This window comes from Manis pentadactyla, chromosome 4 (assembly GCF_030020395.1).
Source record: "Manis pentadactyla isolate mManPen7 chromosome 4, mManPen7.hap1, whole genome shotgun sequence".
Lineage (NCBI taxonomy): Eukaryota > Metazoa > Chordata > Mammalia > Pholidota > Manidae > Manis > Manis pentadactyla.
The window spans coordinates 186,896,831-186,917,738 of NC_080022.1; the positions used below are offsets into that span (position 1 = coordinate 186,896,831).

Here is a 20,908-nt window from a genome sequence, read left to right on the forward strand (position 1 = left end):
CCTGGGGGTGACAAACCCTGTGTCATGCGTGGTGAGCATCTCCTTAAGGGACGGTGGGTGGAGTGTACAGTTGGCAGGGAAGACAGGGCTTTGGTGGAATTGGTGAAATTTTATTTCTTAAGCTGGAGATTGGGTCAATGCCAATTTGTTGATTATCTGTTCTTTATGCCTTTAAGTATTTCTAAATAAATGTTAAAAGAAAAGAATGTCTTGTTGGTATGACTTGGGCAATACAATGGAAGTGCCTCTGTGCACTGGGCACCCCGTGCTTCCTGCTCTGTAAGTCCCTGGTGAGGAACAGAGGCAGGTCATGGTGGGAACCGAGCTCCCAAGAGTTCCGCACATGGTGGTGCAGACCGAGGACGGTGCTGCAGGCCATGGCCGCCACATTTCCCGTACCTGTGAAGGGGGTGGACAGGACTGCTGGCTCTCAGGCCTGCACAGACAGGCTCTTGATCAAGGTCCCCTGCTTGTTGATTTTAAGCAGCCAACGGTGGTGAGAGCATTTCAGCTCTCCAGGAGTTTGTGATCCGAGGAGCCCATCCCTGGAGAACGGGCCCCTAAAACTGGAGGCCCCAGGCCTCCGTGTGCTGCCACCAGAACAGTTGGGCATTTGGAACACTGTGGAGTTCCCTCCAGCAAGCTGCCCCAAGGGCTCTCACAGCCGCTGGCCACGTGATGGTTCCAGAGCCCTTACGAAGTCCTCCACCTCTCCAGCCGCAGGCCCGGCTGCGCTCCACTCAGGCGCTGAGTTCAGCCCCGGCAGCTGGTTTCAGGGCCTTCCCATGCCTGTCCCACTGGTGGGAGTGAGCTCACAAGGTGAAGTGTCACTTACTCAGAGGAAAGCTCTCTCGGCCCTTAACTAAATTAGGCTTTTTGGCCCTACTGTTGCTAACCTCAAGTTGGAGTTGTATATTTGTGGACTCACTTTAAAGATAATCTCTTACTAGATTATAAGGACAAAAACCATACCTAGTTATTTTCCTCAGTATACCTAGTGCCTGGCACAAAATAGGCCCTCATTAAGTATTTCCTAAATGAGTAAATAAGGAGGAGGTGAGTGAGGGTACAGGCACAGTGTGGGGGTGAAAAGAGCACTAGGGAGAGGAAATGGGTAGTGAGTTTTCACCCTTATTCACCCTGCCCTTCTTTCCTCATTTTTGGCCACACTTAACATCTGCCGGTGACTGTATCTGACCGTACATCCCATTCATTGTCTTCTCCCCTGCTAAGATGTGAGCTCCGCAGGACTGGGGTCTGCCCTTGGTCACTGGGGTATCCCCAGCACCTGGAAAGGCTGCAAGGCTCAGTATGTGTAAATGTATGAGTAGCTTCCATCTCGGTGGCCTTGAAGTCCGGGTCATAGATTGAGGGGCAGCTGGGCGGTGTCAGGATTCTAAAGATTAAAAAAGGTTTAAACAGTTACCATAAGGGAATCTTGGCAGACCATGTTAGATTACACGAGGAATGCTTAGCAGCAGTGGGAGCATAAAATAGCATGAGTAGGCAGTAGATCTCACTTTTTCTGAGCAGGCAGTTGCAGACATTCGGTCTGGAAACCAGGCCAAAGGTTGGGGTGGTGCAGAAGTATGAATAGCATAGAGAAAGAATAGCAGGGAGCCGAGGGGCTCTGGGAGGCAGTGTTGAAGCTCAGGCAGAGTGAAATGGCCATGGAGGCGGGAGACAGAACATGACCAGAGTGGAGGCAAAGTTGAGGCCAGGAGGGTAGCCCCTCCTCTCCTGTCTCCCAGAGAAGGCAGGCGGAGGTAACAAGAAACGGAGCTCCTTCTGAGTGAAGTTGGCCAAAGCCTGGAAGAGACAGTAAACTTTCTGCTCATACAGTAGCCTGTTGTCTTATAAAAGCTGTAGTAGGAAGGTATAAGCTGTTTGGGACCCATTATGACAATGCCCTTCTGAAAATCTTAACTGACCCCAGAAAATTGTTTCTGGAAAGAAAATTGTAAGATTTGTTTGCTGATATAATGATTTAATATCTACCTTTTCACCAGTAGATGTCGCCCTCATTTGAAAGAAGAAGAAAAGGCCTCTTAAAGGCAAAGGAGAGGAACCACAATTTCCAACTTGAAGGAAGTTTTTAAATTAGCTATGTAGTTATGAACTGGTTACTGTCTTAATTTTTCTAAATAAAACAAGTGATTTGTTGATGATACATAAATAAAATCAGGCTAAAAGTCCCACTGCCTTACTATGTTCTGCTTTGTGAAAACAATGATATGTAGGATAGACCTATTTGTGAGCCTCCGTCATTGAGGTATTATAGCCTGAGATGCTGGTCTGTTTGAGAAGAGCAATGTCAAGATTGCTTTGATACCCTACTCTGTTTTTTTAGGCAACAGTAGACTGAGAAGAGACTATATGACTTGTCAGAAAGCGTATAATTTATCTATATTATAAGAATAGATCCAAATTTTGATATCCTCCACTTATCAGTTGAGATTAGCTGGCTGCTTGTTTCATGGATCTGGAAAATACTGGCTTACACCAGAGAAAGTTTATCACTATCTTATATAAAAGCACCAGAGGTGCAGCTTGACCAGGTCAGGATTCCTGGTTCCCTCTGCCTACTTGCTGTGCTGAATGAGACTTCTCTTCCTTGTGTTTAGGGTCCAGGGCCACTCCCGACCATTAGCCATAGCATTAGCACATGAGAAAGAGCGTGTGGGTACCAAGACTACTGTGCTCTGTAGCCCCACCCTTGGTCTCCTCTGTTAATTTAACAAATGCCCAGTGACGTTCTTCTGCTTGTGAAATGAGGTGCTAGTACTCCAGCTAGTACAGTTATAAGGGCAAATCTCTGCCTGAAAAAGCTTCTGCCATAACTGACAGTCCTTTATGAAAGTATAATTATTTAAATTGACTGTGTTTTGAGAAATCAGCCCACACTTTCTCTTTCAAAAATAGTGCCATTTCTAGACCAGCACTATTCAATAGAAATATAATTCTCAAGCCACAAATGTGAGCCACAAAAGTGATTTTTAATATAATAGTAGCAACATTTTAAAACTAAGAAGAAACAGGTGAGGTTTCTTTTAATATATTTTTAACTCAGTATATCCAAAATATAATTTCAACATTAAATCAATATAAAATTATTAATGAGATGTTTTGTGTGTTTTTTGTGCTATTTGAAATCAAGTGTATATTTTGTGTTCGCAGCACATCGCAGTTTGGATGTCCGGTGCTCGGTAGCCACGGGTGGTTGATGGCTACCATAGTGGGCAGAGCATGGTCATCCTTCCTCTTTAAGTGACTGACTTCCAGCCAATTCCACATGGATCTGTATCTTGTAATTTCTGTTTCCCCAGTTGGTTGTTGGTTCATTTAAGTGAGAAGCCTTATCTTCTGCCCTCTTATAAGCAGTCAGCACCATCCTGGGCTCAAACCCAGACAGTTCTTGTTCAACCTTTGGGTGTGTTCAGTTTGAAGAGTGATGGTTTCCATGCGGCACTGCCCAGTAGGCAAGTAAAAATTGAGGCCAGGCTTAGAGTTAGGGGGCGACATGAAACAGTATTGAGTTCAGTAGCTTGGAGATGACCAGAATCATGGAGATTGTGGCCAAAATTATGCAGATAATGGTCAAAACCATGGAGATGATGGCCAGAATCATGGAACCAGATAACCTCTCCAGAGAGTCCAGGGCAGAAGAATGACTCCAAAGACTTCAAGTCCATTTGTGGTTTGAGGGCCAGCAGAGCAAAAAGGAATCTCTGAAGGAAACTGAAGTCAGTTTATCCAGTCTTCTGTTGACAGATCTAATATAAAATGAATTTTGTTTTACTCATAGCTCAATGCTATGATGTAGTAAAACTACTCGGGTTTCTAAGAGAGTAACCTAATCTCTAAATGAGTATATCCCCTTATTTTCTTAAATAATATAGCATCATATTACCTTTTTTATTCAGTAATCATAAAGAGGTTGATTCTCATAATTAAAAGTGAGACTCGGAACTAACAATTTTTTTTTTTTATTTATTAAAATAACATCTACACTAGACCTTGGTATACATTATGGGGATTTTTCTTGCCCAGAAGATGGATATGTCTGAGGCTCAGTCTAATATTATAAAAAATTTCTAGTCCCTATAGCAGGTGCTGGTCAAACTTTTCCTGCAAAAGGCAGATAGTAAATATTTCAGACTTTGCAGGCTATATATGGGCTCTATCACATATTCTTCATTGTTTTCCCCCCACCTTTTAAAAATACACACCAGTTCACCTGCTGGTTCCTGCTGTACCCGGCACTTATCCAAAGAGGAAAGGGACGCCTGGCTTAGAATGCTTTGGCTCTTAAAATGAGGCTATATAGATATAAAATTGGCCATGCGTACTGCATCAGGCAGAAAACACAAGGAAACTTGAATATTCTGTATTCACATATCCTAGAACTGGTGATCTAGTTTCAAAACTAGTGACTAGTTGATAATTTCATTTTTCTAATACTTCATTTCTGTAGCATGAATTTCTTTTCCTCTAAAGGTTTTGAAAAAAAAAATAGCCCTGAATCTGTCCTTTGATCTTTTTTGAAAAGGTAACTGCAGTATAGTGGAGGGGTGCGGGCTGGTTGTCAGAGATGAGAATCGTGCCCTGATGACAGCGTATCATCTTGGTTAGCTCAGCGGGCCGTGAGAGTCAGTGCAGGTGAGAACGGGGTCGGGTGGTTGGGAGGCTGCTGGCAGCCTGGGTCTTTGCTTCTGAGTCCTTGCCAGTTGTTTTCCTTAAGGTTTTGAATTCAGGTAGGTCTTCGAATTTTCCAGTCTGAAAAGGCAGGATGACAGGATGATGGGTGAAAGGACCTTGACTCTGATAGTAGCTGGCCGTCCAGTGTCAGTCACCGTGAAGGAGAAGCGCTTTGTCATGACGAGTAGCTAGAGCTCCGAGTCTTGCCCTCCTTCCTCTTCCTCCTCTGCCTCCTGTCCTTTTGCTGCTGATGAATTTTGTAGTAAAAGGAAGACCAGTTGTGTTCATATCTAAGCTTCCTAAGAGTCAGTGCAGTTGCGAGGTCTAGAATGAAGCCTTTGAGCCTGGTAGGTTAAAATGTGTGACGAAATTGACGGAACCATGCTGACTACGTATTTTTAAATACATGTAGTGGGTTTGCTTCCCAGACAAATGTACTTCTACTTCATTCTCAGTCTCATTTGTAAAGTTCTACTGGGAACTTGATATTGTGAGAGAGACAGCAGATTGGCTTCTGTTTTTTTGGGTTTTGTTTTTTTAATTAATAGACTGTATTTTTAAGAGCAGTTTTATGTTTACAGAAAGTGTGAGGAGTTCCCATATAGTCCCTCTCCCCACCCCGACCCCCACCACCAGTTTCTCCTATTATCAACATCTTGCCTTGGGGTGTTGAACTTTTAGAATTGATGAACCAATATTAATGCATTATTATTAACTAAAGTCCATAGTTTACATCTGTGTTCGCTCTTTGTATTGTATAGTTAGAATGGGTTCTGGCTGATGCGTAGTGTCGTGTATCCATATTACAGTATCATACAGTTTCACTACCCTGGAGTCAGCTGTGCTCACCTGCTCACCCCTCCTGCCCTCCCCAAGCCCCAGCCAACCACAGATCTTTTTACTGTCATCATAGTTTTGCCTTTTCCGCAGTGTTATATACTAGGAATCATGTACTATGTAGTCTTTCCAGCCTGACTTCTTTTAGCCATATGCATTCATGTTCCTCCCTTTTTTTTTCATGGCTTGACAGCTCATTTCTTTTTAGTACTAATGCTCCATTGCAGGATTGGACCAAACTTTGTCTACATTTACTTATAGAAGGATGTCTCAGCAGCGTCCAGTGTTGGGCAATTACAAATAAAACTGCCATAAACATTCCTATGAAGTTTTTTGTGTGGACGTAAGTCTTCAAGTCATTTGGGTTAAATACTTATTAACCTCTGCTATTTTAATTAGCTGAAGGCCAATGTCAGGAAAAAATATGTTTAAAGGCCTTTATACATTTTTTTAAATTATATCATTGATATACAATCTTATGAAAGTTTCACACGAACAACATTGTGGTATCAACATTCACCCGTATTATCAAGTCCTCACCACCCCCCTCATTGCAGTCACTATCTATCAGTGTAGTAAGACGCTATTGAGTCATTACTTGTCTTTTCTGTGCTGTACTAAGGCCCCTCTACATTTAAAAATCAACCTAAAGTAGGTTTTATAGCTTTCTAGAAGCTATAGAATTATATAGCATTATATCTATAGCTAGATATAGGGCTATATAGAATTATAGCATTAAATCTTTTATAGAAAGGTGTGATGGATGTTCATCTTATATGCCTCTGAGTTAAAGATAGATGAGCTTAAAATCTAAAGTAATCACAAAAAAATATTTTCTGTCTGTATCAAGGCCAGGAAATTGGGACAGAGGCAGGACATAGGTAAGAGAGATTCAACAACTTGAAATGATAGCCATCGCAAAACCAAAACTACATGTCACGTGCTCTGTTCTTCATTTGCGAGATCAGAGGCTTTAGAATTGAAAGGAAGCTTAGAGTATCAACTAGTCCAAACCTTTCATCTTCTGGAATACTGATATAACCAAGACCACACGTACTGGTGGAAGCTGGTCTAAAATCTAGGCCTTTGGGTCCCCAATCTAGTATTTTGTCTCTTATACCAATTACTTTATTTATATTCTGCTATTTCTTCCTTTCTTTTTAATTTCAGTGTGTTTTTGAGAAGAACAGTCAACTCCTTTAAGATGTACTGAGCACTTACTGTCAGGCATGAGGCTGACATCACTTACAGCCCAGAGGGGAAGATAGACATTTTGGAAAGTCGCACAATGCTGAGTGCTCTGATAAATACAGAGGTCTGTGAATGTTTGGGAGAGCCAGGGAAGGGTCTGAGCAGAAGTGACATTTAATCTGATATTTTAGAGAAAGACTAGGAATTACCATGTTTTATTGAATCTGAGATACTGTCAACTGTATTGTGCATTATTTTATGTACTGCTTAAAAAGAAAAACATTGCCAGTTAAACTGATAGAGACATCACCAATTATAAGATGTACTCCAATTTTAGAAATGTGTCTTAGAATTGGTGATACATGGTGGTTAGATAGAAGAGGGAGGAGCAGTGGCCCCGAGGTGGGAAGTCAGCATGTGAAGTTAGAGCATGTGTTTGGAAAATGGGAGTAGGGGCATCTGACTGCTCAGGACCTTGTGGGCTCTATCCAGAGGGCTAGAGGAGCCTGGCAGGATTCTGCACCAGGGGAAGATCTGAAGTGGGTGACGGATCAGAAACAAACAAGCTCTTCTAGTGTTCCAATAGGAGATCATGGTGCCGGGGCTCTGCTCACATCAGTAGGAATGCAAAGGCAGATGAGCTTGAGGGATATTTAAGGGAGACATTTAAGCGCTAGAAATATCATTGATCAGTGGTTAGTTAGATGTAGGTTGGGGGAGATAAAGGGAAGAATCAAGGATGGAGCCCAGATTTCTGACTTGAAGCTATCTGCTGGGAGAGTGATGGGAAGACTCAGAAGAAGAGTGAGGCCAGAAAGCTGATGAGTATTTGGGAAATGCTGATTTTGGGTGCCTGTAAGACATCCACATACAGATATCTGTAGCCACCTGGGACTCAGATTGTGAGTACAGAGTTGATAAGGAAAGCTGTGGGAGTAGACCACACGACCTGGATTGAGTGTATGAGCAGAGTGTCTGCAACAGAACCTTCAAGAAGGGCGGATGAGGAAGCTGCCAAGAGGAGCAGGAAAGAGTGGCCAGAGAGGCCAGAGGAAATCCAAGGAAGGACTTCCAGTGTCATGGGGACCAAGGAAGAGAGTGCTTCAAGATGGCCGGAGCGGCTGTCTCTGATAAAGACAACCTGAGGTCAGGAAGGTAAAGCTCAGAATGTGGTGTTGGGTTTTATCTTCAAGGAAGCTGTGGTCAGTACCAGTGAAGAAGAGGGTGAGGGGCTGAATAAGGGGCAGGTGGCAGGTGAGGAAGCCGCAAGAGGTAGTATAAACGCCCCAAGAAGCCTGGCGGGAGAGGAGACACATTGGGAGGTAGTTGGGCGGCGGGGGCGAGGCTTGGGGTCAAGGAGAGTAGCAGTTGTTGGCATCTTTGCAGATGGTAGAGATTTGTGCATGTCTAAATGCTGGTGCAGAGGAGCTGGTTGCAGAGTGAGCCCACAGTCTCTGGGCAAGTTAGAGGTCGAGAATTTGCTTTTCTCCCCTCAAACAAACACAAGTATCAGAATTCTCTTTTTTGTGTGTACACAGTGATATCCATTATACTAAGCCCTGACTGGAAAAAAACAAAATTCATTATTTATAAAACAAAGAATTAATCAAAGACTCACTCTTATGCTTTGGGCCTTTCTTTCTGCTCTGGAGAGTGTCATGGGTTGAAGCCCAGGGCACACAAAACCCCTGAGATGGGGTCCCATGGAGGGCACTGTCTCACATTGCCTCTCTGGCACCATTGATTGTAAGATGCGCCAGTATTCCATGTACTGCTAAGAAAGGAAAAAACACTGCCCATTAACCAATGTGTCATTGAGGGAAAGACATCCACTCTAAGTGATGTTAAATAGGGAGAAATGTGAGGCTTGGAGTTGGTGTAATACGATAGTGGCCTCAGGTAGGAGCAGTGGAGTGTGGGACTGAGCATGTGATACTCGTGTGTTTGTAGTGGCAAAAACTTGAAGTTTGCACCTGTTGGCTTTTCCTTTCTTCTGGAGAGTCATCAGGGTTCATCTTATGGGGATGCGGAAGGAGATATAGGTACTGACAGCCTGAGAGAGGAAGTTCTTTGAAGGAGCCATTGCCAGCAGTGGAACCAGGCAGACCCGGGAAGTGTAGGATGATCAGGAAGCCGTGAGGGTGTCCCAAGGTGAGGGAACATGAACTTACGTTTGTGACACCAAACTGCATGGTTTTGATTTCTTGAGAGAGTCAAGGGTGAAAAGAGTGGACAGTGGCTTCATCTAGGATGGAGGGTTTGCCTGGCGGGGCAGCAGAAGAACTGTGGGCGGAGGCCTCGTGGATGCAGATTGTGCAGACGGCGTAGGGTCACAGGTGGACAGCAGGACGCGTGTTGGGAGATGAGGCGTGCAGGCCAGGAGAGCTGACTGGAAATATTTTTATGTTACTTATACATGCAAGATATACACAGAACTGAGGATGAACTTGTTTTGCCCATGTCTTACTCAGCTGTAAAACCAAGAACATTTGCAGATTAAGTAGAAGAAAAGATTTTTTCAAATGACAAGACAAAATGTAATTGTTCTGGATAGTGATGTTACAAGTTCAGGATGTAAATGACTGTTGAGACTCAGATTCTTTTGCACTTGATGTGTCTGTATTCCGTCTGCATGCAGAGTTGCTACTCAAATCCCCTTTTTTATTTGGCATGCCTATCACTCAACTCTCCTTTTTTCTATTTAAACTGCTGTGAAAACTTTGTTTATGCAACATATTCTGATACATTTTGGCTTTCACTTAATGCAAATGCATCATTTGCTAATAGCTCACCTGCATTCCTTTACAATAAATTTGTGACAGAATATAGTAGCACTATAGACACCATCACCATGAATGCTTTCATTATTCAGATAACCCAGAATGCACCAAAATACATATTTTTAGGTTGTCATCAGAACTGAAACAAAAATATATATAAATTCATGGACATCTGACAGTCCCTTCATTTGAGAATCACTGACCAAGAACAGTGGTTCTCAAAATGTGATCCAGGGACCAGCAGCATCCGCATCACCTGAGAACTTGTCAGAAATGCAAAGTCTTCCTTCCAACCTGCTGATTTCCTTGGTAGGACCTGGGAATGGGGCTTGACTCAGCCTGAGTTCAGGCTGATGCAAGCGGAAGTGTGAACTGCTGACCTAACTTAATCACCCATTTTACAGATGAGGGAACTGTGGCCCAAAAGTTACTGCCCAAGATTGCACTTAGTTTACAGGAAAACTGGGTCTCAAACCCGTAACTCTGGGCTTTAGTCCAGTTCTGTTTCTAAAGCACTACATTGTCATTTCTCAGTTTTTATTTTGTTTTCTTTGGTTTGGGTTGCGTTTTAAGGAGGTGTATTGGGTTCTAAAGTTTTGGGTTCTCATTTTGTTCCTTATAGTGCCAGAACCTACTAAGACCTGTTCAAGCCAGCCCCAAGCTGCCGGTACCAGTACCAGTACTTCCACCAGCACTCTCTCCAACAGTGGCAATGGCAAACGCGGATCTGCCGGCAGCCAGCAGCAGCCAGCCGCATCCCGCTACCTGCCACGCGAGGTGCCTCCACGCTTCCGCCAGCAAGAACAGAAGCAGCTGTTAAAGAGAGGTCAGCCATTGCCTACAGGGGCTCTGCCCAGTGTGAGCCCAGCCCAGGGTGCTGGGCCCGCAGGGGCAAGCCCCCCTCCCCTCCCTGGAGCCGGAGCACAGCAGCATCCCAGTAAGCTCCAACCAGGTAAAACCACATAGAATGAGGCTTGCTTCTTGTCTGAGAACTGGTGTGCTGTTTTCAGCTTTGCTGCCCTGCAACAAAAAACAGACGTAATTTTGGTCCATACTCAAAATTAGGCAAATTTTGCATCAGTGTTCTCAGCAGATGCTGCTGACACAAGATATTACTGGTATCTTCTTGGATAACTAGAAACTTATCAAGAAATTGATTCAGTAAAATTTTGGTATGAAAATTAAATTTTAAAGCTATTCCTCTAGCTCTTTATACTTTTTAATATCTATATTGAAAACTAAATCATTTAAAAACATCTCAGAAAATGGAATCAATTTATATAATATTAATAAAATAAGAATTGATTGATGTCGGGTTCCCAAATAAAAGTCTTCATTTTATACCAGTTTCATCTCTTCCCCAGTAGTCTCTGGTATCAGCTGGATGTCACCTTTCATTGATTCAGAGGTCCCCTCAAAAACCTGGTTTCCTAGTGCCTGAGGCACAAAGTCTGTCTGCCTGGCTGTTGAGGCCCTTCACAGCCCTGACTAGGTGACGTTTCTCTTTCCCTTCCTCACGGCCTCTTCTTCTAACTGGGGTTGTTCGCTGACTGTCTCACAGACACGCTCAGCGCGGTCTTTCTCAGTACACGTACACACCTCGACACCGATTCAGAATGAGGAACTTCTCCAGCACCAAGGTGACAGTTCGTGACTCCACTTGAACAATCTCCTGTGGGTGACACCTCTCATAGGAAACACGGGCACTCAAACAGGCGTGCCAAAGCAGCCAGGGCGACAAAGGCCTAGAAACGCTGTGTAAGGACGGGAAAGGAATTGACTGGCAGAGCAGAAGTACTGAGTGCGGGCAGCGTCAGCCCTGCGGGAGACCGTCCAGTACCCCCCCACCTCCCCCCACCCCACTGCCCAGCTCCAAAGAGACATGCCCACGAGTCCCCTAGGTAGAAGGGCTCCTCCCAGCCCTGGTTCTGGGCTCACTCTTTCAGTAACAAGTTTGTCCTGATGTAAAACATTGGCCTTCTAATAGAATAATACAGGGGGAAATGGATTTTTGAATTCATATATTGATTTGGAGGATAAATTGATTTGACTCATTTAGTCACTTGGCAAAAAATTTTAACTGGTGAGATAAATTACATACTGTTAGTATGTAAATGTATATAACATGACACTATTAAGGTTCTAGAAAAATATCATTTGTTATTTTCTATTGACTGTCTTTCCAAATCTGCAGCATAACTCCAGCTTGAAAAACTTGAGAGCCTTTATCTTTTTTTTAAAAAAAGCCCTTTCATTGTGCTAAAGGCAGAACTGTATTGCTTTGGAGGTTGCTTTGTGCATTTATAAACAGAGGCTTTGATTAATATGCATAGTGTTTGCTACTTAGATCTTTTTTAGATAGAGGCAGGAGAGTAATTAAGAAGTTGGACACTTGCCAGCTTACATATGGGCTCATTTGGACTCTTACAGCTCGTGTTGGTGTGCCAAATGTTTAGGGGGTGTTTAGCAAAAGCGGGAAAGAAGAAGGAACCCAAAGCAAAGGCACGGAAGAGCTGCAGTTTGTTTGCGTGCAGCCAATGGGCAAGACGCCCTTTCTTTTGGCTGACTTCCACAGGAAGAGCAAGTTTGGTGGTGCTCCCTGTAACTGGGGTCCCGGAGTGAAAATGTGTGTGACAAGGAATTTAAAGGGGGGGAAAAATCAGTTTAGTGTCAGCTGCAGTTAGATCATCAAAGCTTTCGAATCCTCTCTGCAACACCTGTGCCCAGTTGAGTGGGTCCTTGAGGGGTGCATCGTCATGTCCCGGAGAGCAGGGGCACCGCCAGCTCCTGCTGCAGGTGACCACAGGCCTGCACAGGGGTGGCCCTTGTGGCTGGAGTTGCCTGGCCCAGCGCCTCCCAGCCCCGGGCCCTCCCTTGCCCCACTGTGTACGTGTATTGCTCTTCTAGTGCCTTCCCCACCCTGGGGGGTGCCTGCGCATTTTACTGCCATCTTGAAGAACACAGGACAAAAAGCTTATTCTTGTGGACACTTTGATTATTGTTTTCAGTAAACCTTTTACTCTATTCTGTATTTCATAATCCCTTGCATTTATAGAAGGTGACAGATGAAATGTTTCAGAGTCTGTCCAGCAATGGAAATCTGAATTCTAAGTACTTTCTCCATGAGGTTTTTACACACAGTAAATGCAGTGGAGGGGAAGGTGCCTTTGGTTCTCAAAGCTAAAAACAGTTCTTAACATTAATCTTGTCCCTTGAAAACCAAGTGGCAAGGACTTTGTGTTATCAGCAAGCATGTATTTCAGCTATGGGAAGCATTTGGAATTGTTTTTCGTAATGTATAGTTTATTCTTTAATTTCAGTTAAAAGGATTGTGGTGATAAAGAATGAATTACGTTCTATTTATCAGTGGGTACTGGTTAAGCATTCTGCCCTCTTCTGACTAAATCTAGTCCATACTTCCCTCTCTGATTAATTTGATACCTAATTAAAATTTTGCTTATACTGTGGCTTTTGGAAGCTTCTTATTAAATACTTTTCCTTGAAAATTATATCTTTATATCATAACGTCTTGGAATTTAAGAACAAAAAAGAAAGCTTTTCAAAGGGGGCATTACGATTAGTATGTATAGTGTGAGGGGGGGGCACAGGGAGGGCTGTGCAACACAGAGAAGACAAGTAGTGATTTTACAGCATCTTACTATGTTGATGGACAGTGACTGAACGGGGATGTCGGGGGGACTTGGTGAAGGGGGGAGCCTAGTAAACATAATGTCCTTCATGTAATTGTAGATTAATGATACCAAAATAAAAATTTTAAAAAAAGAAAGCTTTTCTCTTTAAACTATGCTATTGCCTAATCCTTTTTAATTTAGTCACTTAGTTATAGTATTTAGATTTTATACACCTATTTTTAGAATATATGAACCGTTTCAACAATAGAAGAAAAGAGAATTTAACATACACAAACTTCATTACTGTTTTTTAAGGCTTTTTTTATTGGAAATTATTTTGATAATGATATAGTAGAAAGAGCACTAGAATTGTATTCTGAAAATGCAGGTTTCAGTTCTATCCTTACTGCTTATTAATTATAACACCTTTGCCAAGTTTGACTTCGCCAAGCCTCTGTTTCCTCATCTGTAAAATAGGCATGATATGTAAGGTTCAGTTAATTTAGTGTGTGGAAATACTTGAATGTTAAGGGCTATAAAGTATGTGCTATCCTATGGGTATATAGACTCTTGCTTGGAAACTCTCAGACCTGCTGCACAGCAGATGTGTATGGGCTTTGGCTTTTTAAAGCTCCCGGGCTGTGCAAGAGAGCCTAGACTACCTGCAAGAGAATCCAGTCTTGCCTGTCTCAGAGCTTTCATTCAGTTCAGAGCACCTGCTGCTAGAAACCAGTTATTTCACAATTTTTTTCACCTACTTTTATCTTTTAGCCTATTACTCAAAGAGGGATTTGAGCATTGATGACATAGTCAAAAGACTTTGTATTATGAAAAGCATGTTATTCATATATTGTTGAAGTCAAAGTTTTCCTATGGAGAATGGTGTGATTTAAACATAAAGAGAAAACATACATTTTCATTTTAGGAATAATTCTAACATCAGAATATGTGGAGGTGGTGGTGGCGGCGATGATGATAATGCTGGTGATGGGGTTGGGGATGGTGGTGGTGATAATGCCAGCGATAAAGTGGAGGAGGGGGAGGAGAGACATTAGGGATCCCCAGAGCAGAAATGTTTAAACTATGCTCCTCAGAGGCCCACCAAAGACTTTAAAGAAGGATGTCTAAGTGGGTAAGGGACAGTGGTGAGTGGCTGAGTGGCTAGAGCCTATTTTTCGTTCAGGTGTTGGGGATACAGGTTCTGCTGTTTGGGTTTTGTTTTGTTTTTACCACTGTCCCAAGGAGACAGTGGTGAGTGGTATTTTCAAATCAGTGACTCTATATTTGAAAACCATAAATATTGCATTAAAATCATAACTTTTTACCTTCTAGTTTTCAAGACCTTTCCAGATTTTTAAATTTTAAGTTAAAACTACTTTTTTATATTTAAAATATATAGAACACAGCTGATTCCCATTTTAAATTCTCATTTTAATATAAGGAATGTAAGGCTAACAAGTTAACTTGCTGTATACATTTATCTATGTGATTACTTGCTAGAGAAGCCACTAAAAATCTTTTTCTATATAGATATGTATTTTTGTGTAACAAAAGCAGTAGATAAGGAAAAAACTGCAAGAATTATTACAATATTTTTCATTGTGATTATTAAGCTTTAAGAATTCTGAGATACCATTTTCCAAAGAAAAGTACTTGGAAAGAAAGAAAAAATGATAAAACAAGATACAAGTGACAGAAGGGAAAACGGAAGCAAGGAGTGGAGCTCGCGTGCCTGGTTCCTGTCCCTGCCCCAGCACGGAACGCTCCGGGGAGAGCCTGGCAGCCCCCTGTGCCGTGTCTGCGAGCCTGTCTGGTGCTCCTGCTGGGCTTGTATGTTCAGCTCAAGACGAGTGTCTAAGGGCACTTGCAGTGAGGACACTGTGACAGGCACAGTATGAGGCCCCCAAACTGTAGGAAGAGAGACATTTGTAAAGAAAGCTCCTGGGACACTGAGAATGTACTAGAACTGGAAACACCAGGTGCTAAGGCCAGAATCAGAATTGTAGAACCACAGCTTAATTTTCATATTTATCCTTAACTTTTTTGGTTTTTACATCTTTAATGTAAATAGTACCCACAGAAGTACTTTTCTTTGGAAAATGGTATCTTAGAATTTCTTAACACTTAATAATCACAATGAAAAAAATCATAATAATTCTTGCAGTTTTTTCCTTATCTACTGCTTTTGTTACACAAAAATACATACCTATATAGAAAAAGATTTTTAGTGGCTTCTATAGCAAGTAATCACATAGATAAATGTATACAGCAAGTTAACTTGTTAGCCTTACATTCCTTAGATTAAGCCTGTCCAAAGAGTTCCACATAGAAGGGTTTGCTAGTCTTTGTAGGCTTGAGGACAAAAGCCCTCATTTCCAAACAGCCTTGAGCGTTTTGGTGCGTGTGCCAAGCTGGACCTCCAGGACTCTCTCGGGGCAGCAACATCCTCTCCTTTCTCCGTCTGCCAGACAGGTAGATGTCGGTCAGTAGAACACTTCTGTAGACTTTTTTCCTCTTGAAACATTTCTTCAGCCTCCCCTTGTTTTGCTCCTCTCCCCTAACCTTCTCTGTTTTTTCCCCTTCCCACTGGTCATGCCTAGTCCCAGAACAAGGGCTTGAAGCACTTGCCCCTGGCTGGCACCACTTGCAGACGTGTCCTTGCTTTGAGGCACAGAGCACTGCTCAGTGAGCGACAGCACCTAGATTTCTCGGGCTCCTTAGATGCCACCCCCACTGGGTCAGGCTACTGAAGACGGTGGTGGAGAGGAGAGTGGCAGTGATGGCCTCTCAGGAGCTAAGTAGAGCACCTGCAGGGACATGTCAGTCCATGTGGAGCTGGGAGGGGACGGGCACCCCTATGCTGGTGAACTGACACGCTCATACCTGTGCTTCTGGCTGCCTTCTCCCAGGGCTTTTGGACAGCTGCTTGCAGGTGCCCCAACTTCAATGTCCACGTGTGAACCCTCCTCACATGTAGTTGGTGAGGTTCCTGGGGTCAGGCAGAAGGAAGGTCTCAGCAACAGGAAGGATTAGCTGAGGGCTGTGATCACTCCTTCTCATGCTCCCTGTTCGGGGCCAGGATCAGCCTGTGTGGCTCAGTTACATGCTTTCAGATTTTACCACCCTAAGCAGGAGACTGTTAGCCGTGTGGCCCTCTAGGGAAATGGGGACTGTAGGTGACAGTCTTCCATACCATACAGGTGTCTGGCAGTATCATGGCAAAGTGATCGGACGATATGAAACTCAGTTATCTTTGACAAAGTATTAAGTGTTCCAAACTTGGTGATGTATGGAAAATTAGAACCTTTTATTTTTAACATGAAAAATATAAGGGAAAGGCTTCACTAATATTTGCTGTATGGATTGACACTCAGCCTTCCGTTGATCATCTAATCTTGGGTCTCATTTTCCACATACGCTCATTTAGTTGTTTGTTTTTGTTGGAGCAGCATTTGAAAGTAAACTGAAGATACCATGGCCCTTAAATGTCTCCTATTCACAAAGATGTTCTCTTGTATACCACAGTACAGTTATAAACTAAGGAAATCTAACATTGATACAATCCATTTATTTAATATATCTAAATTTTATATATTTAAATTTTACCAGTTGTCCCAATAATGTCTTCTTTTTTTTTTTTTGAGGTTTATCCCAGAAATGCCAGGTTAGTTTAATATTCAAAAATCGATGTAATTTGCCATATAAATAGAATAAAGAAGAAAAACCATATGATTATTTCAAAAGAAGTAGAAAAAACATTTGATAAAATTTAACATGCATGTGTGATACTCTCAGGAAACTAGAAATAGTTTTTCAACCTGATAAAAGGCACCCACAATATAACCTGCAGCTATTATGAGACTTAATAGTAAACTATTGAATGCTTTCTCTCTCAGATCAGGAATAGAACAAAGATATCTACTTTCATCACTTCTATTCAGTATTATACTGGAGATCCGAACAATAAATAAGATTTAAAAGAAAGAAGTAAAACTTTCTTTGAAGATGACATGATTGTGTAAATATCAGATCCTAAGAAATCTTAAAAAGAAAAACTACAGAATAATGAATTTAAGCAAGGTTGAAAGAAACAAAGTCAATTCAAAAAAATAAATTGCATTTATATATACTAGTAGTATACAACTGAAAAATGAAAATGGTGTAATAACATCAAAAGATAAAATATTTATGGTTAAATTTAACAAAATATGTGTAAGATTTTTATACTGAAAAGAACAAAACTTTTTTTTTTTTTGTAGATAATTATTTTTTATTGAAGGGTAGTTGACACACAGTATTACATTACATTAGTTTCAGGTGTACAACATAGTGATTCAACATTTATATACATGACAATTCTAGGTACCAGCTATCACCATACCAAGCTGTTACAATATCTTGACTATATTCATTACATCCTGGTTACTTATTATTTTACCATTGGAAGTGTATACTTTTTTTTTGTGTGTGTGTGTGAGGGCATCTCTCATATTTATTGATCAAATGGTTGTTAACAACAATAAAATTCTGTATAGGGGAGTCAATGCTCAATGCACAATCATTAATCCACCCCAAGCCTAATTTTCGTCAGTCTCCAATCTTCTGAGGCATAACAAACAAGTTCTTACATGGAGAACAAATTCTTACATAGTGAATAAGTTCTTACATGGTGAACAGTACAAGGGCAGCCATCACAGAAACCTTCGGTTTTGCTCATGCATTATGAACTATAAACACTCAGTTCAAATATGAATACTCATTTGATTTTTATACTTGATTTATATGTGGATACCACATTTCTCTCTTTATTATTATTATTTTTAATAAAATGCTGAAGTGGTAGGTAGATACAAGATAAAGGTAGAAAACATAGTTTAGTGTTGTAAGAGAGCAAATGTAGATGATCAGGTGTGTGCCTGTAGACTATGTGTTAATCCAAGCTAGACAAGGGCAATAAAACATCCACATATGCATAAGATTTCTCTCAGAACAGGGGGGGTGAGGTTCTAAGCCTCACCTCTGTTGATCCCCAATTTCTTACCTGATGACCCCCCTGCGACTGTGCCTGTCTTAGGTTGTTCCTCCCTTGAGGAATCTTACCCGTCTCTGGCTAACCAGTCATCTTCCGCGGCCATACAGGGAAATGTAAAGTTGGTAAGTGAGAGAGAAGCCTTATTGTTTGAAATGGTTAGCTTTTTATTTCTTTGCATGTTTATGCCCTGTGGCTTCTATGCCCAGCATTTGTCTTGAGGTATCTTTACCACTTGGAGGAATTATGATACTCGGTAAATTTGATATGAGGTATGAATTCTATTTAAGGGTTGTAATTAGGAAGGAAGAAGAAAAGCTATAGAAGTAGCAGGCGGCAGAAAACATGGGAAGATTGATTATTTCTTTGACATATCTTCTTGTAGAGTAACTTCAGCATGGATAGGTTTTAAGCTACTACTTAAATTGCGCGCACACATTAACATAATAGGAGTATAGTTACATAACCAAAGCATACCTGTAATTACCAGCCATCTCCAGTGAAACCAAGAAAACCAGTTAGGCACCTTAGGCATTTGTGAAAACTTATCTATGATATGGTGGATATTGTCCAACTGAACTTGAACAGTCTGAGAGAAATCAGACAAATTAAAACAACCCATTCCTGGGGAATGTTCACATCCCTTATGTTCTTTTAACAGTAAATAGTCTGTAGTTGTAAGATTTTGGAGCGCTACAATTTGCACTTCTCCTAATTCTTGATTGAGTTCCAACAGTATAGATCCAGTCAAATTTGTTGTTTTACTGTATGCACAGGCCAGCTTAGATATCTCCTTCCTCATTCCCATGGCAAGTCAAGGAGCTGGTGGGATGAGTGCATCTACAGCTGTAGCAGTGCGTGGATCTTTGTTGGGGTTTTTTGATGATCATCTTCTGGCATGAGTCTTCCAGAGAGTGCTGATGTTGGAAGTTCTTTTTCATATCGTATCTTATTTGATTTTTGGGGTAGCCCAATTAGGCTTTGATCCTCTGTATAAACACAAACAGACCCTTTGCCTACACTTTTATATGCCCTTAGTATACTCTTGTGTAGAACTCATTGGAGGTTACCACACAGGAACTGCCCTTTTTTTTTTTTTTTGGTATCACTAATCTACACTTACATGGCAAATATTATGTTTACTAGGCTCTCCCCTATACCAGGTCCCCCCTATAAGCCCCTTTACAGTCACTGTCCATCAGCATAGCAAAATGTTGTAGAATCACTACTTGCCTTCTCTGTGTTGTACAGCCCTCCCTTTTCTCCTACCCCCCAATGCATGCTAATCTTAATACCCCCCTACTTCTCCCCCGCCCTTATCCCTCCCTACCCACCCATCCTCCCCAGTCCCTTTCCCTTTGGTACCTGTTAGTCCATTCTTGAGTTCTGTGATTCTGCTGCTGTTTTGTTCTTTCAGTTTTTCCTTTGTTCTTATATTCCACAGATAAGTGAAATCATTTGGTATTTCTGTTTCTCCGCTTGGCTTGTTTCACTGAGCATAATACCCTCCAACTCCATCCATGTTGCTGCAAATGGTTGGATTTTCCCTTTTCTTATGGCTGAGTAGTATTCCATTGTGTATATATACCACATCTTCTTTATCCATTCATCTATCGATGGACATTTAGGTTGCTTCCAATTCTTGGCTATTGTAAATAGTGCTGCGATAAACATAGGGGTGCACTGATCTTTCTCATACTTGATTGCTGCATTCTTAGGGTAAATTCCTAGGAGTGCAATTCCTGGGTCAAATGGTAGGTCTGTTTTGAGCATTTTGATGTACCTCCATACTGCTTTCCACAAAGGTTGAACTAACTTACATTCCCACCAGCAGTGTAGGAGGGTTCCCCTTTCTCCACAGCCTCGCCAACATTTATTGTTGTTTGTCTTTTGGATGGCAGCCATCCTTACTGGTGTGAGGTGATACCTCATTGTAGTTTTAATTTGCATTTCTCTGATAATTAGCGATGTGGAGCATCTTTTCATGTATCTGTTGGCCATCTGTATTTCTTTTTTGGAGAACTGTCTGTTCAGTTCCTCTGCCCATTTTTTAATTGGGTTATTTGGTTTTTGTTTGTTGAGGCGTGTGAGCTCTTTATATATTCTGGACGTCAAGCCTTTATCGGATGTGTCATTTTCAAATATATTCTCCCATACTGTAGGGATCCTTTTTGTTCTATTGATGGTGTCTTTTGCTGTACAGAAGCTTTTCAGCTTAATATAGTCCCACTTACTCATTTTTGCTGTTGTTTTCCTTGCCCGGGGAGATATGTTCAAGAAGAGGTCACTCATGTTTATGTCTAAGAGGTTTTTGCCTATGTTTTCTTCCAAGAGTTTAATGGTTTCATGACTTATATTCAGGTCTTTGATCCATTTTGAGTTTACTTTTGTATGTGGGGTTAGACAATGGTCCAGTTTCATTCTCCTACATGTAGCTGTCCAGTTTTGCCAGCACCATCTGTTGAAGAGACTGTCATTTCGCCATGTATGTCCATGGCTCCTTTATCAAATATTAATTGACCATATATGTCTGGGTTAATGTCTGGATTCTCTAGTCTGTTCCATTGGTCTGTGGCTCTGCTCTTGTGCCAGTACCAAATTGTCTTGATTACTATGGCTTTATAGTAGACCTTGAAGTTGAGGAGTGAGATCCCCCCTGCTTTATTCTTCTTTCTCAGGATTGCTTTGGCTATTCGGGGTCTTTGGTGTTTCCATATGAATTTTTGAATTAATTGATCCAG

At 41.7% G+C, this 20,908-nt stretch overlaps 1 protein-coding gene across 7 annotated transcripts in view; it reads left to right on the plus strand.

Annotated features, from left to right (window-relative positions):
* The window catches only part of TNRC6C (trinucleotide repeat containing adaptor 6C), a 157,663-nt gene that overhangs the window by 69,751 nt on the left and 67,004 nt on the right, over positions 1–20,908 (plus strand). For 5 of the 7 annotated variants that reach the window (XM_036910368.2, XM_036910369.2, XM_036910373.2 and 2 more), the window contains exon 4: positions 10,129–10,458. The exons of 1 other annotated variant lie outside the window; for it this stretch is intronic. In XM_036910368.2, coding sequence (XP_036766263.2) covers positions 10,129–10,458 — 330 coding nt within the window. The remainder of the gene's footprint in view (positions 1–10,128; positions 10,459–20,908) is intronic. One more of the 7 variants, XM_036910371.2, reaches the window with a different exon arrangement.